Source organism: Coturnix japonica, chromosome 1, assembly GCF_001577835.2.
Source record: "Coturnix japonica isolate 7356 chromosome 1, Coturnix japonica 2.1, whole genome shotgun sequence".
In the NCBI taxonomy this organism is placed as follows: Eukaryota; Metazoa; Chordata; class Aves; order Galliformes; family Phasianidae; genus Coturnix; species Coturnix japonica.
The window spans coordinates 14,049,111-14,076,920 of NC_029516.1; the positions used below are offsets into that span (position 1 = coordinate 14,049,111).

Here is a 27,810-nt window from a genome sequence, read left to right on the forward strand (position 1 = left end):
CCGGCTGCAGGGCAGAGCGGCCTGCGCGGTGCTCAGCTCTGCGACCGCTGTATTGAAACTTATATATGAGACAGCAATAGCCGGGCTCGGCTGTCCCCGCCGGGATGCACCTCACGCACCCGCTGGAGCTGTTCCCCGAGCGCAGCGTCACGCTGCTGCTCTTCAACCGGGTGCAGAACGCCGCTGCCCTGCGGAAGAAGGCAATGGAGGGATCCATCGAGGGAGCGCTGATTAACCCTGCCATGGTGAGCGGTGCTGTGCTGCTGTGCTCAGTTCTGGGCTTCTCACAAGAAAGACCATGGAGTGTGTCCAGAGAAGGGCAGTGGAGCACAGCTCTGATGGGGAGCCGCTGAGAGGGCTGGGGTGGGTCAGCATGGAGAAGAAGAGGCTCAAGGGAGGCCTAATCGCTCTCTATAATGATTGGAAAGGAGGTTGTAGTGAAGCAGGGTTTGGCCTCTGCTCCCAGGTAACAGTGGTAGGACAAGATGTAATGGCATCATGCACCAGGGGAGGTGCAGGTTGGATATTAGGAACAATTTCTTCCCAGCAAGTGGTGAGGCACTGGCACAGGCTGCCCAGGGAGCTGGTGGAGTCAGTGCCCCTGTCTAGAGTCCAAAATACTACTTTGAATTTCTGTTGAACTTTGGTTGTATTTTGCAGATCGTAGATCCCTTTCAAGTTCTTGTGGCAGCCAACAAAGCGGTTCATCTACACAAGATAGGTAAAATGAAGACCAGAACTCTCAATGCAGAAATTATCTTCAACCTTTCACCAAACAACAATGTAAGATATACTCTTCAAATGTCATTTTTGTCAGAGAAACTTGTGTGGCTGCAAGGCGAATATAGATATCCACTTAACCTTGCAAACTAATAGAAGTTACTGTTGTTTTTAGTAACACTAATATATTGATATCTCATGTTGCTTTTCAGAGTTCCATTAAGATAAAATGCGTTAATTTATTCTTCTGGTTTCTTTGATCCAGTAACTGATAAGACATAGCAAGAACATGATTATTTTGATGTAAGGAGTGTAGTATTTTGATGTTTTTAATTTTTTCCTAGATTTCAGATGCATTTAAGAAGTTTGGCATTTCAGACAGTGACACAGCCGTTCTCATTGTTCTGGTTGTAGACAGAGAAAAAACGGTAAATCTGGAAGATATAGCATCTCAAGTAGAAGGCCAGCAGGTTTCTCTAGATGAGCTTCCTCAGCTAACAGACATTGCCAAGGTTAAAAAGGTATGCGGCCAAAAGGGATGGCTGGGTTTAATAAAAGGAATAATGTATGTAATTGTCTGATATATCTCAGTTTTCACGTAGGGTTTTTATTTCTTCAGCATGACTGTAAACTTGATTTACATGAAACTTTATTTTTTTAATTTTTGTTACTCCAGAAAAGAGTTTGAGGCGTTGCACTCTGGCATCACTAATATTAAGGCATCAAATTCTTTGAGATAATCAGGAAGTTGGACCATAAAAAAGAATTCCAGACTGGTCCTCACCGTACAGTCACTTTTGCTTCCTGTTTTCTCAGACAAATAGACATAGAATTGAAAACAAATTTTCAGTCCCAAGGAATTTCATACTCTTGAACACCCAGATAGTTTCAACATGGGTGGCTAAATAAAAATGTGTTGATTAGCTGTTGGGAGCTCTGTTAGGACTTGTGTGCTTTTAACAGATCACCATATGTTAGAAAGGTATCTTGAAGAATATGTGTTTGAGGAATATTCTTGAAGAATATCCAGCCCACATATAAGACTCGAGTAGTTTAAATCTTCTTGTTCACCTCTGTCATAGTAATGATGGGAGGCAGCAGCAAAATTGGACCAATCGTAGCATATCTTAGAGTACTGTTCTCATTTAGTTCATTTGCTTTCTCTCGTTCCTTGCAGTTTCAGAGTTTGCGTAGTTTCTCACTCCCAACTTTATCTATCCTTCAAGACAAGTTTCTGATCTAAAAAGTGTGAAATCTTTATGTGTGTGTGTGTGTGCTTCTTGAATGTATGCAATCCCATACGTTTTCCTTACACAGCTTTTGTTCTCACTGTTTTTTTTTTTCCCCTGCAGATATACAAGATTACTCCTCAGGAAGAGAAAATTGGCACCCTATTAGATGGTATTATTTGCAGGATCTCAACAAAAGATGTTTAATGTAAATGTGGAAATAAATACTTTTTTGAAGTAAAAAGAGGCTCTGTGCAATATAAAGAAATATTAATGAAGAGATCACTGCGTGATAATTGATACACGCATTCCAAGCTGGGGTTCTCAGCTTCTAATTCTTCTGAATCTATTTAATTGGTATAGAACTAGTAACTAGTTTGTTACTATTGTCATGTGTTCCAAGTTAAATTAAGAAAGTAATATGTTATGAGAGCTGTTTTTCTGGGTCAACTTGCTGGTACATCGAAGCCAGTCTGAGAACTGCCTCTTGTTAAGGACTGTGATTCCCCCTCAGAGCAGGATTATACCTGCGGTATATACAAAGTCAACAAGTGTATCATAAATGATGATGTGCAGCCAGCTGCTGTAGCTTTTTGTGCGTGTTTTGGTTCTGTTTGTTGCCAGTGCAACTTTTTCAATATTATGCATGTGTATGATGAGTTGTTGTTCTGAAAGTCAGTGGCTAAAACCCAATATTCCACATAACTGTCTTTTCTGCTTGAATGCTTTGCAATATATTAATTTCTTAGGGGAAAATAAACAAGGTATGTATAAAGCTGCATTTTGCAGTGGGATTGTAGTACTTGATAAAGTTAACAGGTCATTCGTTACTGAGTTAAAATGGCCCCCAAGCTTTCAGCCCAGGCAGATCTCAAGTATGACTTGTATGAACTTCTGGCCCATCCATCATATAAGAGGTGTCCTCACAGAATCACACAGAATCACAGAATGACTCAGGTTGGAAGGGACCTCAAGGATCATGTAGTTCCAACCCCCCTGCCTGGCAGGGCCACCAAACATACACCTTTACTAGATCAGGTTGCCCAGGGCCCCGTCCAACCTGGTCTTGAACACCTCCAAGGACGGGGCATCCACAACCTCCCTGGGCAGCCTGTTCCAGGGCCTAACCACTCTCCTAGTGAAGAACTTCCCCCTAACATCCAACCTAAATCTTCCCTCTTTCAACTTAAAACCATTTCCCCTTGTCCTGCTATTGTCAGCCCTTTCGAAGAGTTTACTTTGCTCTCATTATAAACCACGAAGAAGTGGTTTACCCAAAGAGGAGGTTTTACCTGAATCCTGCAATTCAGTCAGAGCTGCATAGACACAGCAATACTGATTCCACATTGGTCTGTTTAGAGGTGACACAGATAGGTCTCTTTTGGTACTGCACTGTGCAAAGATGGCCAAATATCCCTACAACAAAAGATGCCACAAATACAGTGTATTTGGTGTGTTTATTCCTGAGTTCACAAATGTGTTACAAGAAGTTAAACAAACGCAGATGCAAGACCCATTGTCAAACTCTTTTCAGCCACTGAGATGAGTATTTGACTTCTTCAGAGGTCCTTCTTGGCTTGCAGGACAGCTGCTTCTGATTTGTTCCTATGTTGTGACGTGACAGATCAGTTGCTTGTTTATATATATACAGTATGTTTTACCATGGTGGTATTAGCAGAGGTAGAGAATGGACAGTGTAAGACAAAAAATGGAAAGCTGCACAGATATACAGAAGATTGACTGATAAAAACATTAGTTGAACCTTTGTCCCTGCAAGCATATTGTGCTTAAAATTATCCATGCAAATGGTAATACAAACATGTTTACAGTGCAGTTTTATGTTACCTTATTCACAGTCACATTCTGTACTTTGCCTATTGAATGTCTTCAAAGGTTCGGTTCCCAAGTAACCATGGTTGAAGCAGTTTCAAGTAAGCTATAACACGCGGGTACCATTTGTTGTACCTCCTGGGTACAAATAATCATTACAAATATGTATGTTTTAATATTTAACAGGGAAAGCAGACTGTTGCTATACATATGAATCCTTTCTTGCCCACGCTCCCCAGATGGCCATTAGGAGGACCATGACAATTACTGTGTACAGTGTAAGGACTGTAGCAAGCTCATCTCCACGCTGTTGCTTGAATGCAGAGGTACTGTGCCAGTTCTCATGTGTGTTGGCATTGGTTTTCTGCCTGTGAGCTCGGAGAGAATGTATCCTGCCATAACAAAAAACAAGACTGAGATAAAAATGATTCTGTTTATTAATAGTTCTATGGTGTTTATAATGAAGCTCAGAGTATGTATTAAATCATAGGCTAGATTTGGGAAAGAGCTCTTCAAATTCAATGAGGCTAATAATGTAATTTCCATAATTGGAAACACAGAACATTTACCAGCCATTTGGTATATCTCTCACGCTGACAGGCGGACAGACTGCATATAGGCTTCTGAGAGGACGTACAGTGCTCTTATTCTCTACTGTTGATACAGATCGGTTTTATGAGTCAAAACGTACCTTTACATTTTGCAGTATTATCATAGAATCATAGAATGGCCTGGGTTGGAAGGGACCTCAAGGATCATCGATCTCCATCCCACCTGCCACAGGCAGGGCTCCAGCCTCCACATTTAATACTAGACCAGGCTGCCCAGGGCCCCATCCAGCCTGGCCTTGAACACCTCTGGGGACAGGGCATCCCCAGCCTCTCTGGGCAGCCCATTCCAGCACCTCACCACTCTAATTGTAAAGAACTTTCCTCTGATATCCAACCTAAATCTTCCCTCCTTCATCTTAAAACCATTTCCCCTTGTCCTGCTGTTATCTACACTTTCAAAGAGTTGACTCCCCTGCTATTTACAGGCTCCCTTTAGGTACTGGAAGGCTGCAATGAGGACACCCCACAGCCTTCTTTTCTCCAGGCTGAACAACCTCAGCTCCCTCAGCCTATGAATGTAATGTATTCTGAGGGTAACAGGGTTAAATATATATTTAAAAAAATAATAATCTTTAATTTATGGAAATAAGAGCAACACATGCAATGACACTCCCATTCTGCTCTAGCAATGTATTTCGATTTTGGTGGTCTGTGGCAAGGTATTCTTTAACTGAAGATACCAGTCAGAAGTAAGCAGTATCTCCAGATTTTCTGAGTGAACATTTTACATTGCTTTACCACCTTTCCCAGGTGGTTTGAAAGAGCTACATTATAGTAAGTGACCTCCAGTCACTGTTATCCCAACTGAACAATTGCCTGCTCAGCCCTAATGAGGCCGCTTCCATTTCTGAAGAGAGAAAAATGTTGAATGCCCACAGTCCATCTGAACTGAAATACTGAAAGGAGATCTATCAGTTGGTGAATTTCATATTTCTTAGATAGGGGTCTGAAAACTATCAAATGTATTAAAGCTCTGGTTCATACATTCTGCTGTTATTATCAAATAAAAGTAGGGGTTACTAAGAAAAAAAAATATGGAATATACAGCTTAAATGTAAAGAGGTTTTAAGCACAAATTAGACTTTGGAAGAATTATACTATTTGGAAGGAAGCTGTCAGATCTGACTTTTAAAAATGAAAGTCTAGGAATGCATTCTGAGAAGGTAATTCATCAGTAAAGATGGGATCAGCAGCTGAGATCTTACAGACAGTATTTTTAGAATAAGAAATACGCATTTCTCATCAGTATTGGGACAAGGGCTGCCTTCTCCCTTATGTAAGTACACATCAAGTAACATAGCTCATGATTACCTGGCAACAGCATGACTGAAAGCTCAATATTTTCCCTGTCAAAATGTTGCTTTCCTATTTCTATTTGCCTGAGGGGAATGCAATGTGTGCCGCTTACCTCCTGGAAACATTCATGTTATCTTGCTGATTGAGTTCGCAATGAATCAGATTTCTTCTTGCAGAGATGAAGAAGTTGTCCTTTTTTTATCCCCGCGTCCTTTCACGAGAGAGGAAAATCTTCACTCTGTACCAACACAAAGAATCTTCCTTCCAAGCTCATCGATTCAACCAATTGTCTGAGGGTGCTTAATATGAGCCCATCAGCATTCTTGAATTACTGGTCTTCTAGAGATAATTTTATCACAGTTCTTCACAAAATTACCTGAAGCAGCTCACAAGGCAAGTGATGAGTAATCCCAGAGACTGACTTCTTATAGCTGCTGGGATCCCTTCTTATAAACACTGCCTAGCTGCTAAAATGCTGCCAAATTCATAGCAACAGAAGCGAGGCACAGATGGAGGGTGTTGGTGATGAAACATGCAGGATGAGCTGTAAGTTACAGCGTTCCATTAGATCACAGGCTATTTTTTGCATAAAACTTAGTTCCTTTCTACAGTTGTAATTGGGTTTCACTTGCCTGGAATGAAATTTCAAGCCACCATCACTTAAATGCACACTAATAGTCAGATATTCTTATATAAAAACAGGTGTCTTTAAAAACCTGATTATTTTTATGACACAAATGTATTCAGTAGGCAGCCAATAAACAGTATATCAGCACAAAAACATTTGGATACTTATGCTTAATAACTAAGCTGCCTAAGCCACTCAGAGCCTTAATTAATGAGACACTGTGCCAACGCAGAAGCTCTACACAGTTATACATTACATGATTAGTTGGGTTTGTGATGGAAATGGATTTAAGTTGAAAGAGGGTAGATTTAGGTTGGATGTCAGTTCTTTACTAGGGGAGTGGTGAGGTGCTGGAACAGGCTGCCCAGGGAGGTTGTGGATGCCCCGTCCTTGGAGGTGTTCAAGCCCAGGTTGGACAGGACCCTGGGCAACCTGATCTAGTAAATGTGTATGTTTGGTGGTTGGAACTACATGATCCTTGAGGTTTTCCAACCCGGCTCATTGTGTGACTCAGTGATAGTTCCCCCTCTCAGGCCCTGGCGGCCGTTGTGAAGCGCCGGCCCGACTACAAACCCCACAACGCCCCGCAGGGAAGGAGTATCGTTCGAACCCGCCAATGAGAGCCAGCGTCACGCGTTACGTGACGAGGCGCCATTTCAAACGCGCAGCCGGCTACGAGGGGCTCCTCACGCTTGGCGGCTCCATAGAGGTGAGTGGGACTGCGGCCTATGGGGCCGTTCGGTACGTGCGGCTGAGGAGAGGCGCTTGGGGCTGAGGGAGCTCCTCAGGCAGAGCGAGAGCATTAACCTGCCGGGGTGGGGCTCGGGGCGTGTGGTGATAGAGGGGAGTGTGCCGGGCTCTGAGTTAGGCTGGGCTCGGTGCCTTAAGAGCTCACGTAGAGATCCGTTTCACAGCACGTTTGTGTGGCTGACACTGAACACCGCTCATAGGGCTCTGCAGGTGGAGCCTTTCTCTCCTTTCTGCCTGGTAGTGACCAAAAATCTGAGCTAATCGCTGTGTTTTAGACTTACTGCGTCACTCTGTTTACAGAGGCTGTGGAGGAGGGAAGAGAAATGGCATTGCATCGCTTCGGGCGTGTGCTGGGAGAGAAACTGGGTGCTTACATGGATGGTAGGTGGACAAGGTGCTGTGTGGTGTGTCCGTCATTGAAAGCAGGGACCGTTCAGACTGCTGGACCTCTCTCATCTGCTGTGTATCCTGTTCTATGTACTTTTCTTTGGGTGGGAAGCTGTTACCAGACTCATGGTTGGGTGTCTTTTAGATGTTGTGGAGCTCTGGTGTTAATGCAGGTGATGACATGAGTTCATCCTGCATATCTAACCTGAGCATCTCTCTTTTCCTTACTTGCTGCTGATTCAGTTAATATTTACTGCATGTGTTGGTTAAGAGGAAAGCTAATTTATTTCATGAACTGTTGATAATGTCCTGTGCTGGCATCAACTAGAAAGGAATCATAGAGTCACCAAGGTTGGGAAAGACCTAAAAGATTATCCAGTCCAACTGTTCACCAATTGCCAATAGGAATGAATAGCATAGGAAATGACTGTTAAGATCACTGCCATTCACACAGTTCTTGCTTACACAGTCTCACTTCTGCCTTGAGGCTGCTGATAATCTTTTAACCTTTTCCCACCTCAGATTCCCTGTTTCTGTTAGGGATGTTTAGAATTTACTGTTTAGGTCTTTCATGGTGTTTGGGTATCTATCACAGTCCTGATTGTACAGCTGCACAGTTAGAATAATAAAAGCATGCTTAAGGTCAAAGAAATCAGCTGTTCTAACCTGACAACTAAATGTTATGTCTGGTCTCAGATTCACCAAGTTATGAAAACATAATGTAGCCATTTTTATTGCCAATCTACTGTGACAAAATCCTAATGAAGTTGTTGTAGTTTCAGAGTTTCCTCTTCTGGCTGATGAGAAGTTTGATTTTGATCTTTCGCTCTCTCCAGCAAGGTATGTCAATATAAGCAGGTAAATAAATACACCTTATAAAATGCAGATAAAATAAACTTCTGACTGACTTATTTTTCTTCACAGCGGAAGTGAGGATGAAGTCTTTATTGGATCTCAGGGACACAAAGAAAAATGTATCGCTGTCAATGTTGAAGCGAAAAGTGCTGAGGAAAAGAGGGCGCCCACTTCTGATGATAAACTGACGTGGAGCCCACTTACAGGAGATAAGTTTGTGGAGATCTTCAAGGAAGCTCATTTGTTAGCGCTGCGGATAGAAAGCAGCAGTAAGAATAAAGAGAATAAAATAAGCCAGTCAGAAGAAAATGGAGATGAGATTAATGAACAATTTGTGGAGGATCTGAACTCAAAAATGAAAATACTGCAAAGCTGCCACATAGAGAGAAGTCCCCGGGCTGTTAAGAGGGAGACGTACTGTGTGGGAGTTAACCCTGCCTGCGTGTTGCTGCCTTCCTTTCAGAAGGAGTCAGATAAACTTCTGTCAGCTGACGAGACACACATTCTTCACGTTCCTGCAGACGGAAGCCCTGTTAAAATCGAATCGACTCCTGCAGAACTCATCAGTTTGCCTCTGCCACAGGAACAGAAAACTAAGGAAAAAGCCAAGAAAGCAACTGGCAAACTGCTAATGCCAAAGCTTTCGTCTGCTATTGGGAAAAGCAGTACGTTGACAGTAGAAAAGGTACATGCTCTGTGTATCTCTGTTTTCCTTAAACCTTTCCTTAAAAGATCATTTGTTGCAAGGAAACAGCTGTTTGTTAGTGGCCTTTGTGCTTACAAATCCAGCCTCTAGAACATCTCTCTGATATTTTATTATTCTATACTGTATAATTTTAGACTCCATTATGTAATCCAGATCTTATTGAAAGTGGGTTATTGGCTCTTTGTGATCACTCCCTGGTAGAAAATGGACAATTTCGTGTTGTTTTTTTTTTTCCGGTGCTCTAAGAAAAATAACAGACTTAATGCTTTCACAGCGAAATTGTACTCCACCAGCAGTCTAAATAGGCACTTCAGATGATGTACTCTGCTATTGTAGTGGCTCATCTGTTGCAAGTTCAGAGTAAAGCAGAAGAGTGTGCATTAAATGGAGATCTCATAGTATAGTCAACTATATTGACCTAGAAATTAAGGGCATGACTGGATTTAAAAGCTTCTTCACTGACTACTGGCTCAGTTTCTTAACAAACTCAGCGTGAACAAAAGCTTTAACATGGTATACAGGAAAATAGCTTTTAAAATGTTGCATTGAAATTTGCAGGCCAAACCAGGGAAACAGGCGAGTATTTCTACAAAAAGAGACTCTACCAACGTGGGATCATCTGAAGATCTAATCTCGGATAAATCAAGTGCTGCTTCAGATGTCTTTGAGTCTTCATTCAGTGGCAGTTCCTCGGTGCAGGACAAAAAAGTCCTTCCTGCACCAAATAAGGTAATGACGAGCATTCTTAACATGACAACAATCCTTGTGATCTTTAATGTTTTCTTAGTTGCAGGTATGTGAGTGGCAAGTCTAGGTAAGAAACAAATACCATAGGAAGAAGGCTGCCATAACACGCATGAACATAGATTAAGTTGTTTTGGAGTTATAGGCACCTACTTAGCTCTGCAAAACTCTGCTGCAGTACTACTTTATGCTTGTTTTCAGTGTACTGCTGTAGTTTCCTTGAGAATGGTGCAGGTGGTATAGGAAGAAGGCATGAGGTACGCAGCAGGAGACTGAGAGGCCAGTGGTACCTGGTGTTTGGTTTGGCATGTTTGCACTCATGGGGATTGGTTGTCATCTAGCTTGTCTTTCTGAAGGTGGCAGTAGCATACTAACAACTAAACAGGATAACAGTTTTACCTGAAGCTAACTGTCCAACCTCACACATCTGCATAACCCTACAGTCCTGAAAAGTGTTGTGGTATCTATTTAATTCATAGAATTATAGAATGGCCTGGGTTGAAAAGGACCACAATGAGGGGTTTCAAACCCCTCCCCTTTCCCCCCAACTATATGCAGGGCCACCAACTACCAGACCAGGCTACACAGAGCCACATCCAGCCTGGCCTTGAATGCCTTCAGGGGTGAGGCATCCACAGCCTCCTTGGGCAGCCTGTTCCAGAGTGTCAGCACCCTCTGTGTGGAAAAACTTCCTCCTAATATCCAGCCCAAACCTCCCCTGTCTCAGGTTAAGGCCATTCCCCCTTGTTCTATCACTGCCCACCCTTGAAAAGTTTCTGATGTAAGATATATCTTTCTCAGAGTCTTGTATAATCCTAATGTGAAAATAAGATAAAGGAGATTGTTTTAAGTTTATACTCAGGTTTGTGACAGGAATAAAAGTAACAGCCTACTTCAGAGAACTCCTATTTCAGTTCTGTACGATACCCAGATATAGTTAACCATTTCCAAGGGATACTGTTTTCTAAACTGTAACTCAAGGAAAAGGAATTTCTCAAACAGTCATACATGACTGTAATGCCAAGCAGAAACATAGCAGAGTAACATACTAAATACCACTTTTGTCCATGTTCTGTGCCTCAGCCTGGTTTAAAAAAAACACATCTGAAACTTCCTGGTGTTGCCAGTGGTCTCGCAAGGAAAAGCACTTCATCATCTTCATCATCAGTTTCCAGTGCGAGCTCAAGTCTGAACTCAAGTCTACCCATTTCTCCCATAGCAAAAAATGGTAAGTGCTCTTAATAAAGGTTTGTCCTATAAATCAGTTTTAAAGTAGATACGCAATTCTTGTCCCACGGATCTGAATGCTTTAGTGAAAAAAAAAAAAGCATCCTAAAAACACTTAGCAGATATAAATACCACAGGTCTGTTAGATAAAACAAGATTCCAAGCTATGGCAAATTCTTATTGTATACTTTGTTTCTGGGCAGATTAATAAGGTTTCTATCAGAAGTTAAGGCTTAGTAAGAATTTTTATATAATAGGAAGTATAAGCTGTCAAGATTTGTCCTATTATTGAAAGTAATAGACAGACTACAAGTAAAAACCATACTTGCAACCGAGAAAAGCTCTTATGGTGCAGTTCAGCCTGTGGTGTTAATTGGTGTAACTTAAATATTTTCCACTCAGTGCTCGTTTAAGGGAACCATCCCAACTCTGGTGGGCGAACATGCTGAAAATGTAACTTAGATTGCAAGCTGTTTTAGCATTCCTTGAAGAATATTCTTGTACTTAATTGCATTAATTTATAGTTCAGATAGTTGGTGAGGAGGATTTCTAAAGCTGACATCATTGCTTGAGTGTTTAGGGAGTAGGTTTTCATCTCAGACTTAAGTTGTTTCCTAATTAATTTAAATGCTGTAAAATGATGTTCCGTGCAAGGTTAATTATTTTGATTAATCATACTTAGCAGTAAACAGTGATTCAGAAATGAAACATAGCTTTCTGTTTCAGGGAAATCGAATGCAACTTCAAAAGCTGGTGTGAGTGGCTCTAAACCTTCATCTACTACAAACAGACTATCTCTGGCCAGACCAACCAGAGTGTCATCTATGCAGGCTGTCAGTACTGAAAGATCCAGCAAGCAAACGAGATCAGCTAGTACTCCCAAAATACCTAGTGCACAAAACTTGGCTAAATCTTCAGCTTCTGCACTAACGGTGCCATCTGAGCCTGAAGGCAGTGGAATTCAGAGGCTGAGGTCTCTCCCCAGTCTGCAGAAGCCAAGTCACCAAAATAAAGATGGAAGTACAACTAAAGGAAACCTGTGCCCAAAGCCCAAGGCTAGACTTCCGTCAGTTCCTACAGGTCAAACTCAAGTTCCAGTGAAAGCTGGAGGTAAGTATATGCTTTATGTAGCCTGTCTTCTGCTGATTTAACTTACAAAATCAAATGTTTCTTGAGTGCTTGCTGTCTTTCAATATGCTTCTATCTACCACCTGATAGAAACAAGTGTTCTAATTGAAAGGTATCTGTAGTTCTGAAAACTAAATATGAGTGTGGATAACTATTAACAAGGCATTTCTCTTTAGATATAACACCGAACAAGTCATCAACAAAAGCAACACCATCTCTTGGATTAACATTTTGTGGCAAAGTTGGAAGGTAGGACCAAATGGAATGTACTTCTTGGAATGTAACATGGGTACTTGTAGCAACAGTCTCCAAAAGCTCTAACTTTAAAGGCAAGCTTCTCTAGTCCCTTAAGAACCTCCAGGTCAGGCTGTGTTAATAACTTCTGAACTGATTTGGGGTGGGGGTGGGAGCTACATCCAGAACACTTCAGAAGGAGCCCCCTTTGTAGGGCTTAACTAGAGTTATTCTTAACATTTATTTTTGAAGTAAAACCCTATAGCTATTGACTTCTTGATGATCGCCTTTCAGTTACTGACCAAAGGTTAACTGATTCCTATTATCTCATAAAACTGAATAAACTTTCTAAGAACTTTTGGCTTGTTTTTGTACCTCTCCTCAGTGCCATGGCAGTCAGCACACCCCTGAAAGCTTCAGAAGACGGGATATTTCAGATTCCTCATGAGAGGCCTGTCTCCATGACTCCTTCCAGCTTGAAACGCTCTGCCTTACCTACACCTGTCCGTCGTATCTCAGGATTTCCAGCAGCAACTCCTAAAACCACACCAAGAACAGCATTTTCTCCACGCATTGAATCTGTTCGCCAAAGTTCCAGCTTTTCTACCAGGAAGACTCTCCCAGCTGGGTAAGGAGGAACACCCACCCCTGCTCTCCAGTGAAATGGAGAAATGAAATCAATGTAGTAGCTAAAATGCTTCTAAATGAAATAGAATGGCTTCCAATTTTCAAGGATCTTTTCCAAACCTTTAGAGTAGAACATCTGAACGTTTAGATACAGTATAGGCCTGATGTAGGTGTATATATCTTGCAATTAGTAAAATACAGTCAGCCTTAAGATCAGTCAATATTAACATTAAAGAGCTCTAATCTCCTAGGAAGCTACCTGAATTAGTTGAGCTACTGAGCAACTTAAACCACCTCAAAAAGTTTTATCTTTCATTTGAAACAATGTCTTGTACAAAGGGAGAGAATTCTACGCTACTCCTACCTACCCATCTAATTTCTGCAAGGATAATGTTGCTGCCTTCATGCCACAGTCCTGCGTCTTCTCACATGTGCATATACAGGATTCATTCAGGGCTGGTGAGATGAAAACTTAAAGTATGAATTACGCATTGCTAGTGAATATCTTCTGTTATGTTACTTAGCCTAAATGCCCCACATAGTCTTTTCTCTGAGTGAAACCAACCCACTGTCTCTAAAATTACGTTATGATGTGGATTAGATTATAATTCCTTATTAAAAAAAAAAAACCATGTGTGAAGCTTAGGCAGAATGTATTTGTCAACATGGGCATTTTATAGGATGAAATCTTTAAAGCCGTCACCTGATTTCATTGCATATGTAGGCTAAAAATTAGAGCATTAATTGTTTTGTATTTTTCAGGAAGTCAGAATGCTTTTGGATCTGAAACACATCAAGTCCAAAACTTAGGATAAAGAAAATAAGGAGAAAATGAAGTTAGGGCACAGGGTTTTGGTGCAACGTTTTGACTGACTTTGTCTTACCTGTCTGCAATAGTTGCTGCTGATTGAAGTGCTCACTGCTTGTGTTCTTCTTCCTAGTTCTGAACAGGTAAAAGAGACACGGTCATCAGAAGATGATCTATCTCTTCCTCCTGTGATGCCTCTTATGCTTGACTTCTCACCAGAAAAAGCTGTGACAGAAATAATAGAAGACAAATTAAAAGAGGCTGAAGTAAAAAATGAGCTGGCTGAGGAGAGACAAACTAAGGAGGTAAGAGAAGAGAATCCATATTTGTACAGAACTAACTACATGAAAATAAATGAAGTCAAGCTGAAAATAAAGAAAGCAGTTCAGTTTGTGTAGTTAAAATAGATTAGCTCTATGCATGCACCCCCTAGTGCCCGTTTATAGCAATGACCACCTGCCCTGTGCTCCCACTGTTCATTCCTCTATCAAAGCTGAATGGTCAGACTTGCAGATTTCATATTGAACTTTCACTTCTAGGTAAGCGCTGCAGAATTCTTGTGGATTCAGTTAGGAAAGCACTATCAAGGGCAATTCCTCTCACATCCGTGAGGCCTTTTAGGGGAAAAAATTGTGCTGTTTTAGAGGAATTGAGTTGCCTAGCAGCAATGCAAGTCTATGTACAGTGCTTAAGGATTAAATCCCGAATCTCACCTGGCAGAGAAGTGAGTTAACTGTCACATCCTTAATCCACTCAATGTTTCCCCTCTTTCCCGTGGATCTATTAGCTTCCTTTTGAAAGCTGGCACACAACAGCCATTAAGGAGTAAGCTTTCAGAACAACCAGTTCAGCCCTTAAGCTGCCCAAGTGCTGTAGATATAAAGAAATCCAGGCACAGAATAAACTGCAGGTGAATTACTCAATGTTACTGCATCATTTTGTCCCACATTAGCTGATCTCCTGGCAGACATGAAAGACTGTTCTAGAATTACTTAGTATACGCACTAACATTTTTTTCTTTTTAAGGTGTTACTGGTAGATATTGGAGCAGAAAGCTGTTTCTCACAACCTTTGGAATGTGGGAGCAGACCTCTCATTGACCTTTCTAATACCCCTGAAGTGAATAAGGTTGTTCCTCTGAAGCCTGTGTTCTCAGAGCAGATAAAGGTAAGTTAGATTTCAGTGTTGGGGGTGGGATGTGAAGGGAGTGACGCATATTATACTAGCACAAAAATGTCAGGTGGCTGATATTTAGGGTACTATGGTTAAGCTGTGGTTGGAATTGATGATCTTCAAGGTCTTTTCCAACCTGGGTAATTCTATGACTCTATATGGCTGTCTGCAGACAGCTCCGTGGTAGCCTATAAGCTGCAATAGCAGCTCAGTATGTTCATAGTACTACATAGCGATGTGCTGTTAAGGAGAGCACAGAGTTTAACATCCACGTGCACTAACTGGAGCTGAGCGAACAGGAGGAGGTTGGAGAATGAGAACTTCATTCCTTAAAAATCACTTCAGGCCTTAAACTGTTCCTGAAGCAGGAAGTGAATGCTGTCCTCTGCAGGGCAGGCACGCTGACTCTCTTGTTCAGCCCCTCTCCTAAATCCTTCCTTAGCTGAATAATATATGTTGGAACCCAGTCTAAATCCGACCAGCATTTCTGAGCAAGTGTTTTTCTTTTTGTACACTAGCAGCTTGAAGGTGGACCCCTCCAGATGCTTTCAGATGAGTGGTGGTAACTATGAGAACGTAGTTATTGGCATCAGGTGTACTTGGGATCAATTTGATATCAGACCTTTTGAAGTAACACAGAAGGGGATCACAGAAATCTGACTTTGGGGGCATGTCCAGAGCAGTTCTGAACTGCTTTGCCCTGCCTGGATTATGCTGTCACTTGAATATACATAGTAGTGAAAGCTAAAAGAAGCCCTTAAGGCTTCTAAGGTGAACGTGGGCAACATCCACCTTGTGGGAAGCTTATGCTCGTCTCAGAGTAAGCTGGATCTTTAAAGCTCTGAACCTGACACTTGTGTGGTGCTTATATCTGTCCTTTTGGATAGTAAGGAATCCTAGACCTAAAAAGCAATCAAGAAAACTATGTTAACAGCTTGTTGCTACTAATTCTGTACAACAGCTAAATAATAACCATTTTTCCTTGCAGTTAATTGACCTGAGCTCTCCTCTGATCACTCTGAGTCCTGACATTAACAAAGAGAACTTGGATTCCCCTCTGCTGAAGTTTTGATCTTGACTGGGAAGTTCACAGATGTGATGAAGTTTGCAAGCGTTCCGATCCTGCTCCTCCCTCACACAGCTGCACGAAGATGGATATAGATGCATGACGGAAGTATTTTAGTGTATTTGAAATAGAGGCATTCGTACAATGAAGATGGGGAGGCTCTGGAAGGAGACTTCCAAAGATGACAACCAAATCTCAGTTGCTCTGATGGGACTCTTCACTGCTCTATTGCTGCTGTGTTTCTCATGGTCCTGATCCAGTCAAATCATGGGGTCCTTCTCACAGATAAAACCCAACAGTGTATTTAAACCCTGTTGGCCTAAGCCAGAAAGCAATAATCTCAGTATTGGAAGCCGTTTTTAGTTTCTGACAGGTGCCCTTTTCCTCCTTATCCCCTCTGTGCAATGAAGATGTACTTTAAAATGGTTGTTTAACAAGTTGTTGTGCAAAATATGAACCTTTTGCTACAGGCTTCAGGCAGACCAGTCAGTGTTTCACTAGCAAATGTGAACGCGTGGGTAAGGCGGCTGGTAAATGCAGATGAAGCTGGTTTTTAACACAATTTGAAGTCAGGGGACTCTTTAATGTGAATGCTGGTTGAATACACTCTGTATAGTAGTGGGATGACTGCAGCTTTCAAAGGAAGGCAGCACGTTATTGCTGGGTGGTTTGGCCTTGGCGTATATGGAGGTTTAACTTGAGCTTTCTCTCTTCCAGCATGAATTGAATCTGAGTTTCCTATGACATGAAGACTACAGGGCTATACATTGAAATTAAAACGCACACAGCATTAGCCCATAGTTATTATAACAAGAAAACTGTCGTTGTGGATCAGATGTTTCTCCTATGCTTAATGTATTATTAAAGTTTATCCAGAATTACGTTTTAGCCGTTCGTGTTCCTTTAAGGCGCGGTGCAGGACAGGCCCAGCCCCTTCCTCTAACGGCGGAAGGGGCGGTCGGGCTGTTCGGTGCCGCTGGGGGCGATGCTGGCTGCGGGGCGCCGCGTGGCCTGCGCCGTGTCGGGCGGCGTGGACAGCGCTGTGGCCGCGCTGCTGCTGCGGCGCCGAGGTGCGGGCGGGGAACGAGCCCATGGAGGGGCCCGAAGCGCCGCTGTGCTGGACTGTCATTGCGCCCCCAACCTCTCCTTCCTTCGGCAGGGTACCAGGTGACGGGCGTCTTCATGAAGAACTGGGACCCGCTGGACGAGCAGGGCGCCTGCTCCGTGGACAGGGACTGCGAGGACGCGTACCGGGTGTGCCAGAAGCTGGACATCCCCTTCCACCAGGTGTCCTACGTGAAGGAGTACTGGAACGAGGTGTTCAGGTGGATCTCAGGTTTTCACAGCTGATCATCCAGATTTGTAGAGTGTTACTCTGTCTTATTAGTACTAATGTAAGTGTGAATCTTTATTTTACAGTGACCTCTTAAAGGAATATGAACTGGGAAGGACTCCTAACCCCGACATAGTGTGTAACAAGCACATCAAATTCAACCACTTCCTCCATTATGCCATGGATAACCTCGGTAAGGAGCTTCCAAGTGTGTCAGTTCTCAGTGTGTGCTGGGGAGATGCTCAAGTGGTGCAAAGTCTTGGAATGGAAGGGAAAAATTGGAATGGGAATCTCTGTGGCAGTGTTTCAATGCTTGTGAAGTGTTTGGTTTTGAGTTTACTGATAAATTAAACCATTATTGTGTCTTGTATTCTTAGGATGGTCCCCGAAGAATGAACACATGGCTTTCAGCCTGCCACCAAATAGCCTGTTAGTTAAACAGCAGGAGTGTGATTACTGTCAGTGTGAGACTTCATAGGTTTTCTTTCTTCGTTACTTTCTGCTTTGTTTTCACAGGTGTTCGTAAGCCTGTTTTAAATGATGAGTTTCGAGTATGTGTCTCTGTGTTGCTTTTTTTATGCCTCAATAGGAGCAGATGCAATTGCTACTGGGCATTACGCTAGAACTTCGCTGGAGGATGAGGAGGTTTTCCAGCATAAATATGTGAAAAGACCCCGAGAGCTTTTCAGAAACCGTTTTGAAGTTAGAAACAGTAAGTGGTTTTGTATCTCATCTTGGGTACGAAAGACTGTTAAACTATAGTTTACATTGCAGTGATTGCTCTTTAAAGCTGTGATTCAGAGATCAGCCAAGGGAATATAGCAGCAGCAGGCTTTGCTCTTCACTCTCAGGCCACATGTAATCAGAAGTTGCTACCTGCACCACAGTGGTTCTGTTCTATTAGTATGTGAGCTTGCTTAGTTACTGCTGCTTTAGGTATGGCTCTGCATGGCACTATTGCAGGTTGGATGATACCGGGCCAGTACCAATAAATTAACTCAGAAACTGGTGTATAATGAGAAATGCAATATACCCAAAGGGAAAGAAAAATGCAAACTACCACTCTTGCCACAGTAATGTTGGCATATTGAAGCTGCCTTGGCTTTCACATCTCTCCTGAGGTTGTCCAGTGGGAATAACTGTGCTGGTTGTTCAAGTCGCTGATGTATGGCAATGTGGTTTCAGTGAAAAACATGTTTTTAATTAACAGTGTGCTCTAGAATGTTTGAATATTCATTCTGTCTTTCAAATAAATGTGAATGTCTTTCAAATGAAATGTGAACACTGTCTTCATCTTTCATATCGTTAATGCTCTTGGCAGTGAAACTTCCAGTAGAATATAGATGGGGCATACGAATGTTTCTATATCTTTTCAGTGGTGAGAAAGTCAACATTCTCAATTACATTTTGTGCACCTTTTGCTTGTGTTTGAAACTGAAACACTGATGGTTGAACAAAATGCTGAAGGAAGTTCAACCATTAAAGGCAGCACATACGTTGATTGTTTTGTGTTCTGTACTTTGCAGCTGTCAAACTCCTTCAAGGCGCCGACCTCTTCAAAGACCAGACCTTCTTCCTGAGTCAGATCTCGCAGGATGCTTTGAGGAAAACCATTTTTCCTTTGGGGGATTTAACAAAAAGCTTCGTAAGGAAGATAGCATCAGAACATGGCCTTCATCACGTGCTAAAGAAAAAAGAGGCATGGTAACACTTAAGCTCTTTTGATTTGTATTTCTCTCTACAGTGGACTTTCTCATCTTTTTGAGCCTTAATCTGACAAATCAGCTGTTTCCATGACAGAATAGGTTGAAAACTGGTTTCATCGTTGTCTGCCTGCTTTCAGGCACTTCACATGCTCGTGGTTAGTTCTGTATTTTAGTTTGCAGGTAATTTATGTACCACTGTGTCTCAGAAGAGCCAAAATGAGCATGAATGTGATATAGGAGGCTCTAAGGAAAGCGTTCTTTGTTGCAGCAGATGAGAAGCCTTGGTCTTTACTCTCCATAGCTTTCATCAGTGTCAGTGGGTCTGGATATGTTTTCACACAGGCTGGGTCAGGCTGATACAGCCTTGACTGCTTTCAGTGTATTCATCCACCATAAATGTTTTGTCTGAAGAATGTAGGAAGTAACTTCAAGGAAAAGGAAGACCTGGTTGTTTGGGGAAGCTTTTCTTCATTACAAGTCTGTGACTGTATAATGTGGCACTTCTGTATGTTAATTTGAAAGAGACTTCTGATTGTAATCTACACACAGTGCGATCACTATTGTTAATTCATGTCTTTACTGAACATATGTTCAGTATTTATTTCTTTACTGCGTTCCTGGCTCCCACTGATGCCATGTAGGGGTAGTTTACAGATATTGGAGAAGATATTGTGGATTTGCTCATTTCATGGGATCCCCTGATAAGTTTTCAGTGCCTAAGGAAAAAAATCCATCTGGCACAGATATGTAATAGGTATTTTCTTCAACGTATTTCTCTGCTTTTATATGGATTCAGTATCACGTTTCCTTTTCAGAGCATGGGAATCTGCTTTATTGGTGAAAGAAACTTTGAAAAGTTCCTTCTTGAGGTGAGTGATGTGAGCTCTGTGGTCATGTCCATGTTATGTTCTGGTTCTGTCTGTGGCAGCATCTCAGACAGCTCCTGGCTGCTGCTCAGGGGTGATGGCTCACCTCCCTCTGAGTTCCTGAGAAGCTGATGCCAGCAGCCTGTACCAAACATCTTGCTCCTCCACCTGTGCACAGTCTGGAGCATCAAGTCACAGGCAGGCTCCGATGGGTGGCTGGGATATGAGCGGGGCACATGGCTGAGCCCTGCTATTCTGTGACACAAATGATCGGGGGGAGAGTGAAGCACAAGTGGTCACTGCTGCTGGTGACTAGTCCTCCTGCTTCTCCCTCAGGCAGCATCAGCAAAGAGACAGTGAGCTGTGCTGGTAGAGATGATGTGTTGAAAAGCTGTTTTTTGACTCTAGGAGAATGTAGCAGCAGAGCTTGAGGGTTTTTTTGGAGCCTTCTTGTGACTTAAATCTCTTCTTTGGCAGTATTTAGAACCTCGGCCAGGTAACTTTGTTTCCATTGAAGATAAGAAGGTGATGGGAAAACACAGAGGTAATTGGCTGACACCCTAATGACTGCTTTTAGATAAATGGAGCAATATTGCTTATGGCTATAGGGACAGATCTTGGGGAATTCCAAACCAGGCTGCAGATTCTTTCCGACTGGAATACTCTAATAACTCCTGGAAAATTTCCATTGCACAGAATGCAGAGCCTTGAACTGCAGCTGATTATTTGATGTAGTTCTGTGTTGCAGGAAAGTAACTGATACTTCTATCAGAATTACCCTGTTGGCACTTGGTGACTGTTAATACCAAGAGGCTGTTTTTTGCATAATTCTTTTAAAAATGAGAGTTTTTCAGTTCCAAATTCTTTAGTATCTAAATTTTGCAGAAAAAATCTGCACCTCAGGGATGTATTTTCCACATTTGGTGATGTCACAGAATCATAGAATCCTTGGTGTTGAAAGGGACCTCTGAAGGCAGTGTAGTGCAGCTCCCTGCAGTGAGCAGGGACAGTACAGCCCTGCTGTACTTGGTAGTTCTGGCTGCCAGAACTGAGCTCCTGTCCTGGACTGCATATGGAAGTAGGATGTTCTCCTGGGACAGAAAATAGCAGGGGGAGCTGGTAAAGCTGAGAGGTGGCAAAACCACCAAGTGTAACAGAAAGAGAAAACTCTTTGTCTTTTATGCCACCTAAAAATACCGCAGTGGGAACAGATCAGTTTGAAATTGTGTGCTTCAGGTACGGATGCAAATGTTCAAGATGGTGCTGGCTTAATTTGTAATTGGCAAACCTGTCTAAGGTGGTTTGGGTTGTTATTCCTTGTTTAGCGATAAAGCTTTGGGGAAACACTTCTGATATATGTAGGGTTTTGTTGTTTTTAAAGTTAAAGGATGCTAAGAACGTTACATTTTCATATTTCTTTAGGTTGGTTCCTGTACACAATAGGCCAGAGGGCAAGACTGGCAGGCCAGCAGGATGCGTGGTTTGTTGTAGATAAAGATGTCAGCACTGGAGATATCTTTGTGGTGAGTTAATTAACACTGTTGTGAATGACTAATGCAAGCATTCTGTGACTTCTGCTGTGCGGAATGCGATCCTCACTTGGTCAGAATTCTTGGCTTTCCTACTGGAGGAGACAAGCAGCAACTAGTGCAGCATTAGCAGCTTTGGGGCGTCTTGTCAAAACTGGCTTTTGGTGAGCAGAGAATTGGTTCAGATTTTGGCAGTGAGATTTTCCCAGACAAATGGCAAATGCTGAAATGAATCAGCCAGTCTGCTGAGCTCTCTTCTTTCTTCTAACACGTAAGAGTTTATTGTGTTGTTATGGCACAGTGCACAAAATGTGTATTCTCTTGGTTTACTATGTTCTGCTGCTTTCTTTTTCTAGTAAAGGAAGTAGTAACCATGAATACAGCTTCGTCATCTTGAAAGCTGAGGCAGAATATAATGCTGTGAATCACTGAGGTCCTAATGACTAACTTAGGAGATGGATGGAGTTCTGCAGCTTTCCTGCTTTGTCAGTGTTCTCGCTGTTCTGAAAGCTGTTACTCTGATATTGACGAGATTATCGTGGTGTGTTGCTACTTATTTATGTGCCTGGGGAAAAATGAATGTAATCTCCCAGTTCTGAGGGTTGTCCATCTCCAGAAATGAGATACTGAATATCTGAACCATAGCACAGCCTGGATTGTAAATATAAATTATCTGGATGATTGTTATTTTTTTGACAAATGAATGATTTTTTTCATTGTAGCACTAGAAATACACTTGTTACTTTTAGAATTAATGCAAGGGTGACACAAATCTATGTAGCTGGAAATCTGTGTATCTACGCTGCAGTGTAGTAACAGGAGATAGTGCCATGAAATAAGCTAGCACAGGTAGGAAGGTGGTGCATTAAATCAGTTGTGTAATGTGGGTATATTCTGAAATAGTTCATAACTTTTGTTTTCCTGGTTCTGTTTGCCATAATGGGATTGCTTTATAATGAGAAATGGAAGGGCAGGGAAGTAGCATCTTCCTGAAGAGGTGTAAGGAGAGCAGTAAGCATCCAAATTGAGCCCAAAGAAGGCAGAAATTGGTTGGAGGCAATATCCAGGAAGTGAGACAGCCCTGAGGAGTATAAGGTTTGCTTCAGCGTATTAAGCCTTCCACCTGGAGCTGTTGAACTGCTAGTAGTGCTGTTTTCTTACTCACTTTGCCTTTATTTTGTTATGGCTTGATGCTCCTTTTGAGTTTCATGTTTTCTGTCTCAAAAGCCATAGGCTCTTTGGTAAAAAATAACCTCACCATGAAATGAATGTTGTGTTTCAAGGCACCATCAACGGATCACCCTGCTTTGTTCAGAGACCTGTTGAGGACAAATCGAGTGCACTGGATAGCAGAGGAACCACCTGCAGAGCTCGTTAGAGATAAAATGATGGAGTGTCATTTCAGGTTTCGGCACCAGATGGCACTGGGTAATCAAACTTGGGTTTGTTTTCTCTCTTATATTTTGTTTTTTTTGGTGAAATGCTGGTAGTGCGATCAGTGTCGTTTTGCAGAAGTAGCTGAAATATTTTGGATCCTTATGAGATGGTTCTCTGCAGTAGCGGCGCGTTGACTTAGATCTGTTTAACTTAATGATTGCTTCTGTTTTTGAGAGAACCTAAGAACTGTTTGGATTTTCTCCCTCAGTGCCGTGCGTGCTGACTCTAAACCAGGATGGGAGTGTGTGGGTGACGCTAGTGAAGCCAGCAAGAGCTCTCACTCCTGGACAGGTAAGTTGTTGGAAGTGATTTTCTTTCACTTTGGGGGTTTTAAGGTAAAACAGTGATCGGTCAAACCTAGCAGTGCTGTTCATAGCTGGAGCAAAATAATTTTCACATTTCGTCCTCTATCCTATGAAGAGTTTTTTTGCAGTTTTAAGTCTGTCGTTATCCATGTATCACGAGAGGCTGACTTAAAAGTTTCAGAAACATACTGGACATTTTCTGGCAATTGCTTATATATGTGGTAAGGATACCTATTTCTGTCCTCAAGAGACAGATTTTAAAAGTCATTAGTTTGGTAATTGGCTGCATAATGTGGTTTTAATGTTCGAATTCATTTAGCGAGGATCTGCATTCAGCAAGTTTCATTGTCCCAGAACAGTAATGAGAAGGGGTAATGGGCAGTGATACCTTTCAAAACCACTAATATCATAGAATCATAGAATGGCCTGGGTTGAAAAGGAACACGATGATCATCTTGTTTCAACCCCCTGCTATGTGCAGGGTCGTCAACCACCAGGCAAGGCTGCCCAGAGCCACATCCAGCCTGGCCTTGAATGCCTACAGGGATGGGGCATCCACAACCTCCTTGGGCAATCTGTTCTAGTGCATCACTGCCCTCTGAGTGAAAAACTTCTTCCCAATCTCTAACCTAAGCCTCCCCTGTCTCATTTTAAAACCATTCCCCCTTGTCCTATCACTATCCACCCTTGTAAACAGCCATTCCCCTTCCTGTTTATATGCTCCTTTCAAATATTGGAAGGCCACAATGAGGTCTCCCTGGAGCCTTCTCTTCTCCAAGCTAAACAAGCCCAGTTCCTTTCCTCATAGGAGAGGTGCTCCAGCCCTCTGATCATCTTAGTGGCCTTCCTCTGGACCCGCTCCAAGAGTGATATAGATGAAATGTCATTATGAGATTAATCAGGATGAGTGTTAATATAAGGGTGCATCACAATGCATTATAAAGTAGAGGCTCTTGGTCATTTTATGCATACCCTTTTGTGCCCCAGGGTCTCTGGGTTACATTGAGTACCAAGAGATTTGTAACAGAGTGAGTATAAGGAAAGTGAACTGAGCTGAGAGGAGTCTCACCGGGGTGGATGGTGGGAGTGAGAACTGTGGGGTACCTGCTTAGAGCAGCTACAGATGTACGCACTCACTGTCCAGCAGCATTTTTGCATCCTGCATTGCTTGCTGTGTAATTTGCAGCTGTTAAAAAAGGTTCTGCCTGTGTTCATCTCCTAGTTTGCTGTGTTCTACAAGGGTGATGAGTGCTTGGGCAGCGGGAAGATCCTGCGGCTGGGCCCATCGGTGTTCACCATGCAGCAGGGCAGAAACCGAGAGGAGGGTACCAGGAAGGAAGATATTGACGAGGTAGAACCAGCAACGTAGCAGTTGGGTTTGTTCATTGAAGGACGTTTGGATAATTTGCTGCCTGACAATAATAAAGACAATGGGGAACATCTTCTTGGTGGATCTGAGCACTCTGAAGGTTGACTGTTCTAATCCCAACTCTCGCTGTTAGCACAGAAACGGCTTTGAAACAAAAGCTGACTTGGCACTAGGCTGTTGAGGTGTGTGATGATGTTTATGCTGATGTGTACAAGAGAATGTCTTAGAGTTGTTCTGTAGCAGAGGTTGCACATACAAGAATTTTAATACAAAAAGAATGTGTGAAATCATAACCTTGTATTTTATGCAGAAGTGAAATATTTTTGTCTTACTTGAAGACAGCTGTTTCCAGGTAAGGTACGTGTTGTTCCTGCAGTAAATGTATGCGTGTGCACTGAACCCTGGGAAAGGGACGAATGGGGTCTCAGCGCAGCATTTTGTCTGTACGCTGAGCAACAGGTGCTTATTTTAATTAGAGTTTTATTTTAAAATGTTCTAGATTCTTAAGCTGTGCTCCGCAGTGCTTTGAAACATCTGTTACCTGGAATTACAAATCTAGGAGGTTGTGAACAATCTCCACGTTTCCATCTTTCACTCAATTGACTCAGTTTTTGTTAAATGCAGGGAAGAAGCCTACACTGTCGTGCTTCAGAAAAACCCAAATTCATACGTGCTCCCTTATTATACAGCTAACTTAATGTGGACCAGATAAGAATTCAAACTCAGATCATGCCAGGTGTCAAAACGAGTGGCATTAGGAAGAACCAAATGCCCCTGTCCAAGTTAATAGGATAATAATAGGATAATAGTCTCGTGTGGGTTGGAAGGGACCTTAGAGATCATCGAGTCCAACCCCCGGGATTCGAGCCTCTGTGTAGCAGAGCGGCACTTCTACCACTTGTGCCACAGGGGAGATTCGAACCCCGGGCCCCAGTGTTGCAAGGTGGCATTCCTACCACTGCGCCACCGGGGCACACTTGTTATTTGCATTAAGAACCGAGTGCATTTTGAGGACACTCTGTGCTTTCAACAAAGCTTTATTACAACGAACCCACAAAAAGCAAGTCCTGCATTTCCACACAGAAGGTACTCATTGAAGTACAGCTTCGCGGGAGCGAGGCTTATTAAATGGGTGTAGAATTTTGAAACTGCATCCACTTCGGGCAGTAGCAAAGCTCTGACATGAATAGATCTTTTCAGCTGATTTGTAGGCTTGGATTACACGGAGCATTCTGTCCTTTTCTGTTGTCTGAGCGTCTTCTAAGAATGCCTTTTATCCCTTTTTGTCAGAACAGATTAAAATAGCCTCTTTTCTCCAAAGTGGGAATGGGGAGGAGGTGCTGATCAGTGTCCACCTGCTGGTCTGGTGGAGTTAAGCACAATTCAGGGAGCACCACAGAGAACATCTAGACTGTTAAAATCTTTTATATTTACTTGATGTTACTGTAGGTCTGGGGAGAAAAGTGTTACCTTAGGCTGGTAACCCTGTAAGTCACGTCCCTCAGTAAGGTGCTTTGACGGCCCCGACCAAATTACACGCTTGTCACGACACCATTGGAGAAGCTCTAGCAGTTTCAAGCTCAGCGGTGGCTTGCTCAAGTTCTTTACTGATTTTTTTTTTTTTTTTCATCCAGTTCCTTCTACATTTTATCCATGTACACTTCAACTTTTTTTCTTGCCAATAATGCAGTCCCAGCAGCATCTAGGAAGCATTCCCCTTGGCTGAAGCTTCTGTTCAGTGTGGAATTGTTTCTGAGATTTCCCAGTTCAGCTGAATATTTTCCTGGACTTGCAGTAGGACCTCCACTGACAGTGCTGCTCGCAATTAAAGATTTGTTTCTTTGGCGTTCCTCAAAGAGCTTACAATTGGCTTCTGCAAGTCTCTCACTGGTTCTTTCCAGCTTATTTGCTAGCCTTATTCTCATTTTCATTTCTTCACGATGCAGCTCTTTGTATTTTTCCACTTCCGCAAGCATAGATTCGTTTTGAAAAATATTGTCTTTGGTATTTTTTATTTTGTCCAACTCACATTCAACCTCTTTTATTCTGCACTTCAGCTGGTCTCTCAGCGAGGCATGATGATTTTCTCTGATTTGTTCTATCTTGTCTTGTGAGGCTGCCTGTATCTGCAAAAACAAATTGACTTCTTGAAGTTTTTGATTTATTTCTTGTGCAGCTCGCTCTTCCACTTCTTTCTTGGACTTTTGGTTTTGGTTTTGGTTGCGAGTCACCATATTAGCCTCCAAATGATGTCCAAATGAAGGAAGAGGTGGCAAAGAGGCAAAGAGGTTTGCCACCTCTTCTTTCAGCTGGCATCTGGTCTTCTCTAGTTTTTCATGTTTTTTCATGTTTAGAGCCAGCAGTTCTTGCAAATAATGGTTTTGTCCTTGTAGTTGGACGCATTTTTTACACTCTAAATCCAGCTGATGAGAAAGTTCAGTAACCTGTTCTAACCTTGCTCAGCATTTTCCCTACTCAGTTTAGCAATATGGTCTTCAAGGTGGGCTCTCGACTTTCGATCTTCCTCGCACATCATGCATGAGCCTCTGGATGTCATAGCCAACATATTCTGCATCTGCTGATGTTGATATTCTTCTACAGCAGTCTGTACTGTACGTAATCCGGTTATCAAGTCCTCTAGGCGATCATGAACTGGGCTGAGGCTTGCATGTCCTTCTGAAGAGCTTCAGTTCTCTTGTCCTGGTGTTGCGCAGCAGCTTCCACTCTGGCATTTTCCATTTCAAGTCGTTGGACATGTTCTTCCAGCTGCTTTATTGTAGAACTGCTTCTGGAAGCTGCTAACAGAAGGTCTTTCATTTTTTGGTTAGAAGCTGATATTTGTCTTTCCTTATTATCTAGGTCAGTCTTCAAATCTTGAATGCAACGCTCATATTGAATACGCTGTTCTTCAGAGTCCTGTAACTTGGTTTTAACCCTGTCCAATTCCTATTGCAAGCGCAAAAGGAGGTGGAGATTTTGTATTAGGTGAAGCAGGCGGGGCTTTGGGATGTAACGTGATAGGGCCTCCCCTGCTCTGTTATGCATATGTAGAAGGGGTGTAGATATAAAAGACTTACACAGGCAAATAAACGCCATTTTACCGCTCACCACATTGGTGTCAGGAAAACCGTGTAATTTGGTCGGGGCCCTCAAAGCACCTTACAGTGGGACGTCACTTATAGGGTTACCAGCGTAAGGTAACAGAAAAGCCATCGTCTTTCACTGGTGCTGAAATCAATTCCATTT

The 27,810-nt window shown here is 42.4% G+C and overlaps 3 protein-coding genes and 1 long non-coding RNA gene across 8 annotated transcripts; 3 read left to right on the top strand and 1 right to left on the bottom strand.

Moving 5' to 3' along the window:
- The first annotated feature begins 9 nt into the window (after window positions 1-9).
- On the top strand, window positions 10-2,730 carry TPRKB (TP53RK binding protein). Its single transcript, XM_015851755.2, has 4 exons — window positions 10-245; window positions 661-783; window positions 1,065-1,241; window positions 2,073-2,730. The coding sequence occupies exons 1-4, from the start codon at window positions 105-107 to the stop codon at window positions 2,154-2,156; spliced, it is 525 nt and encodes a 174-aa protein (XP_015707241.1). The 5' UTR covers window positions 10-104; the 3' UTR covers window positions 2,157-2,730.
- Window positions 2,731-3,387: 657 nt separating this feature from the next.
- Window positions 3,388-6,473, bottom strand: LOC107308135. Its single transcript, XR_001552652.2, has 2 exons — window positions 5,799-6,473; window positions 3,388-4,171 (listed from the first exon to the last, which is right to left on the bottom strand). It is a non-coding gene; the product is annotated as an uncharacterized LOC107308135 (long non-coding RNA).
- Window positions 6,474-6,869: 396 nt separating this feature from the next.
- GTSE1 (G2 and S-phase expressed 1) lies at window positions 6,870-16,900 on the top strand. 4 transcript variants are annotated; one of them, XM_015851848.1, is made up of 13 exons: window positions 7,034-7,055; window positions 7,365-7,445; window positions 8,228-8,291; window positions 8,376-8,991; window positions 9,571-9,741; window positions 10,840-10,984; window positions 11,710-12,093; window positions 12,288-12,360; window positions 12,731-12,973; window positions 13,914-14,085; window positions 14,807-14,947; window positions 15,472-15,515; window positions 15,942-16,900. In XM_015851848.1, exons 1-13 carry the CDS (start codon window positions 7,043-7,045, stop codon window positions 15,943-15,945), a joined length of 2,151 nt encoding a protein of 716 aa, XP_015707334.1. In that variant the 5' UTR covers window positions 7,034-7,042; the 3' UTR covers window positions 15,946-16,900. The 4 variants fall into 4 exon arrangements, with proteins under 4 accessions (XP_032298409.1, XP_015707334.1, XP_015707315.1 ...); XM_032442518.1 differs by lacking the exons at window positions 7,034-7,055; window positions 15,472-15,515 and adding an exon at window positions 6,870-7,023; XM_015851829.1 differs by lacking the exon at window positions 15,472-15,515.
- Window positions 16,899-26,697, top strand: TRMU (tRNA 5-methylaminomethyl-2-thiouridylate methyltransferase). Of its 2 annotated transcripts, XM_015851855.2 has the most exons (11): window positions 16,899-17,089; window positions 17,179-17,344; window positions 17,439-17,545; window positions 17,942-18,064; window positions 18,879-19,051; window positions 19,874-19,927; window positions 20,402-20,468; window positions 21,347-21,447; window positions 22,737-22,881; window positions 23,099-23,181; window positions 24,418-26,697. In XM_015851855.2, exons 1-11 carry the CDS (start codon window positions 17,005-17,007, stop codon window positions 24,562-24,564), a joined length of 1,251 nt encoding a protein of 416 aa, XP_015707341.1. In that variant the 5' UTR covers window positions 16,899-17,004; the 3' UTR covers window positions 24,565-26,697. The 2 variants fall into 2 exon arrangements, with proteins under 2 accessions (XP_015707341.1, XP_015707349.1); XM_015851863.2 differs by lacking the exons at window positions 16,899-17,089; window positions 17,179-17,344 and having other exon boundaries at window positions 17,730-18,064.
- Window positions 26,698-27,810: the final 1,113 nt, after the last annotated feature.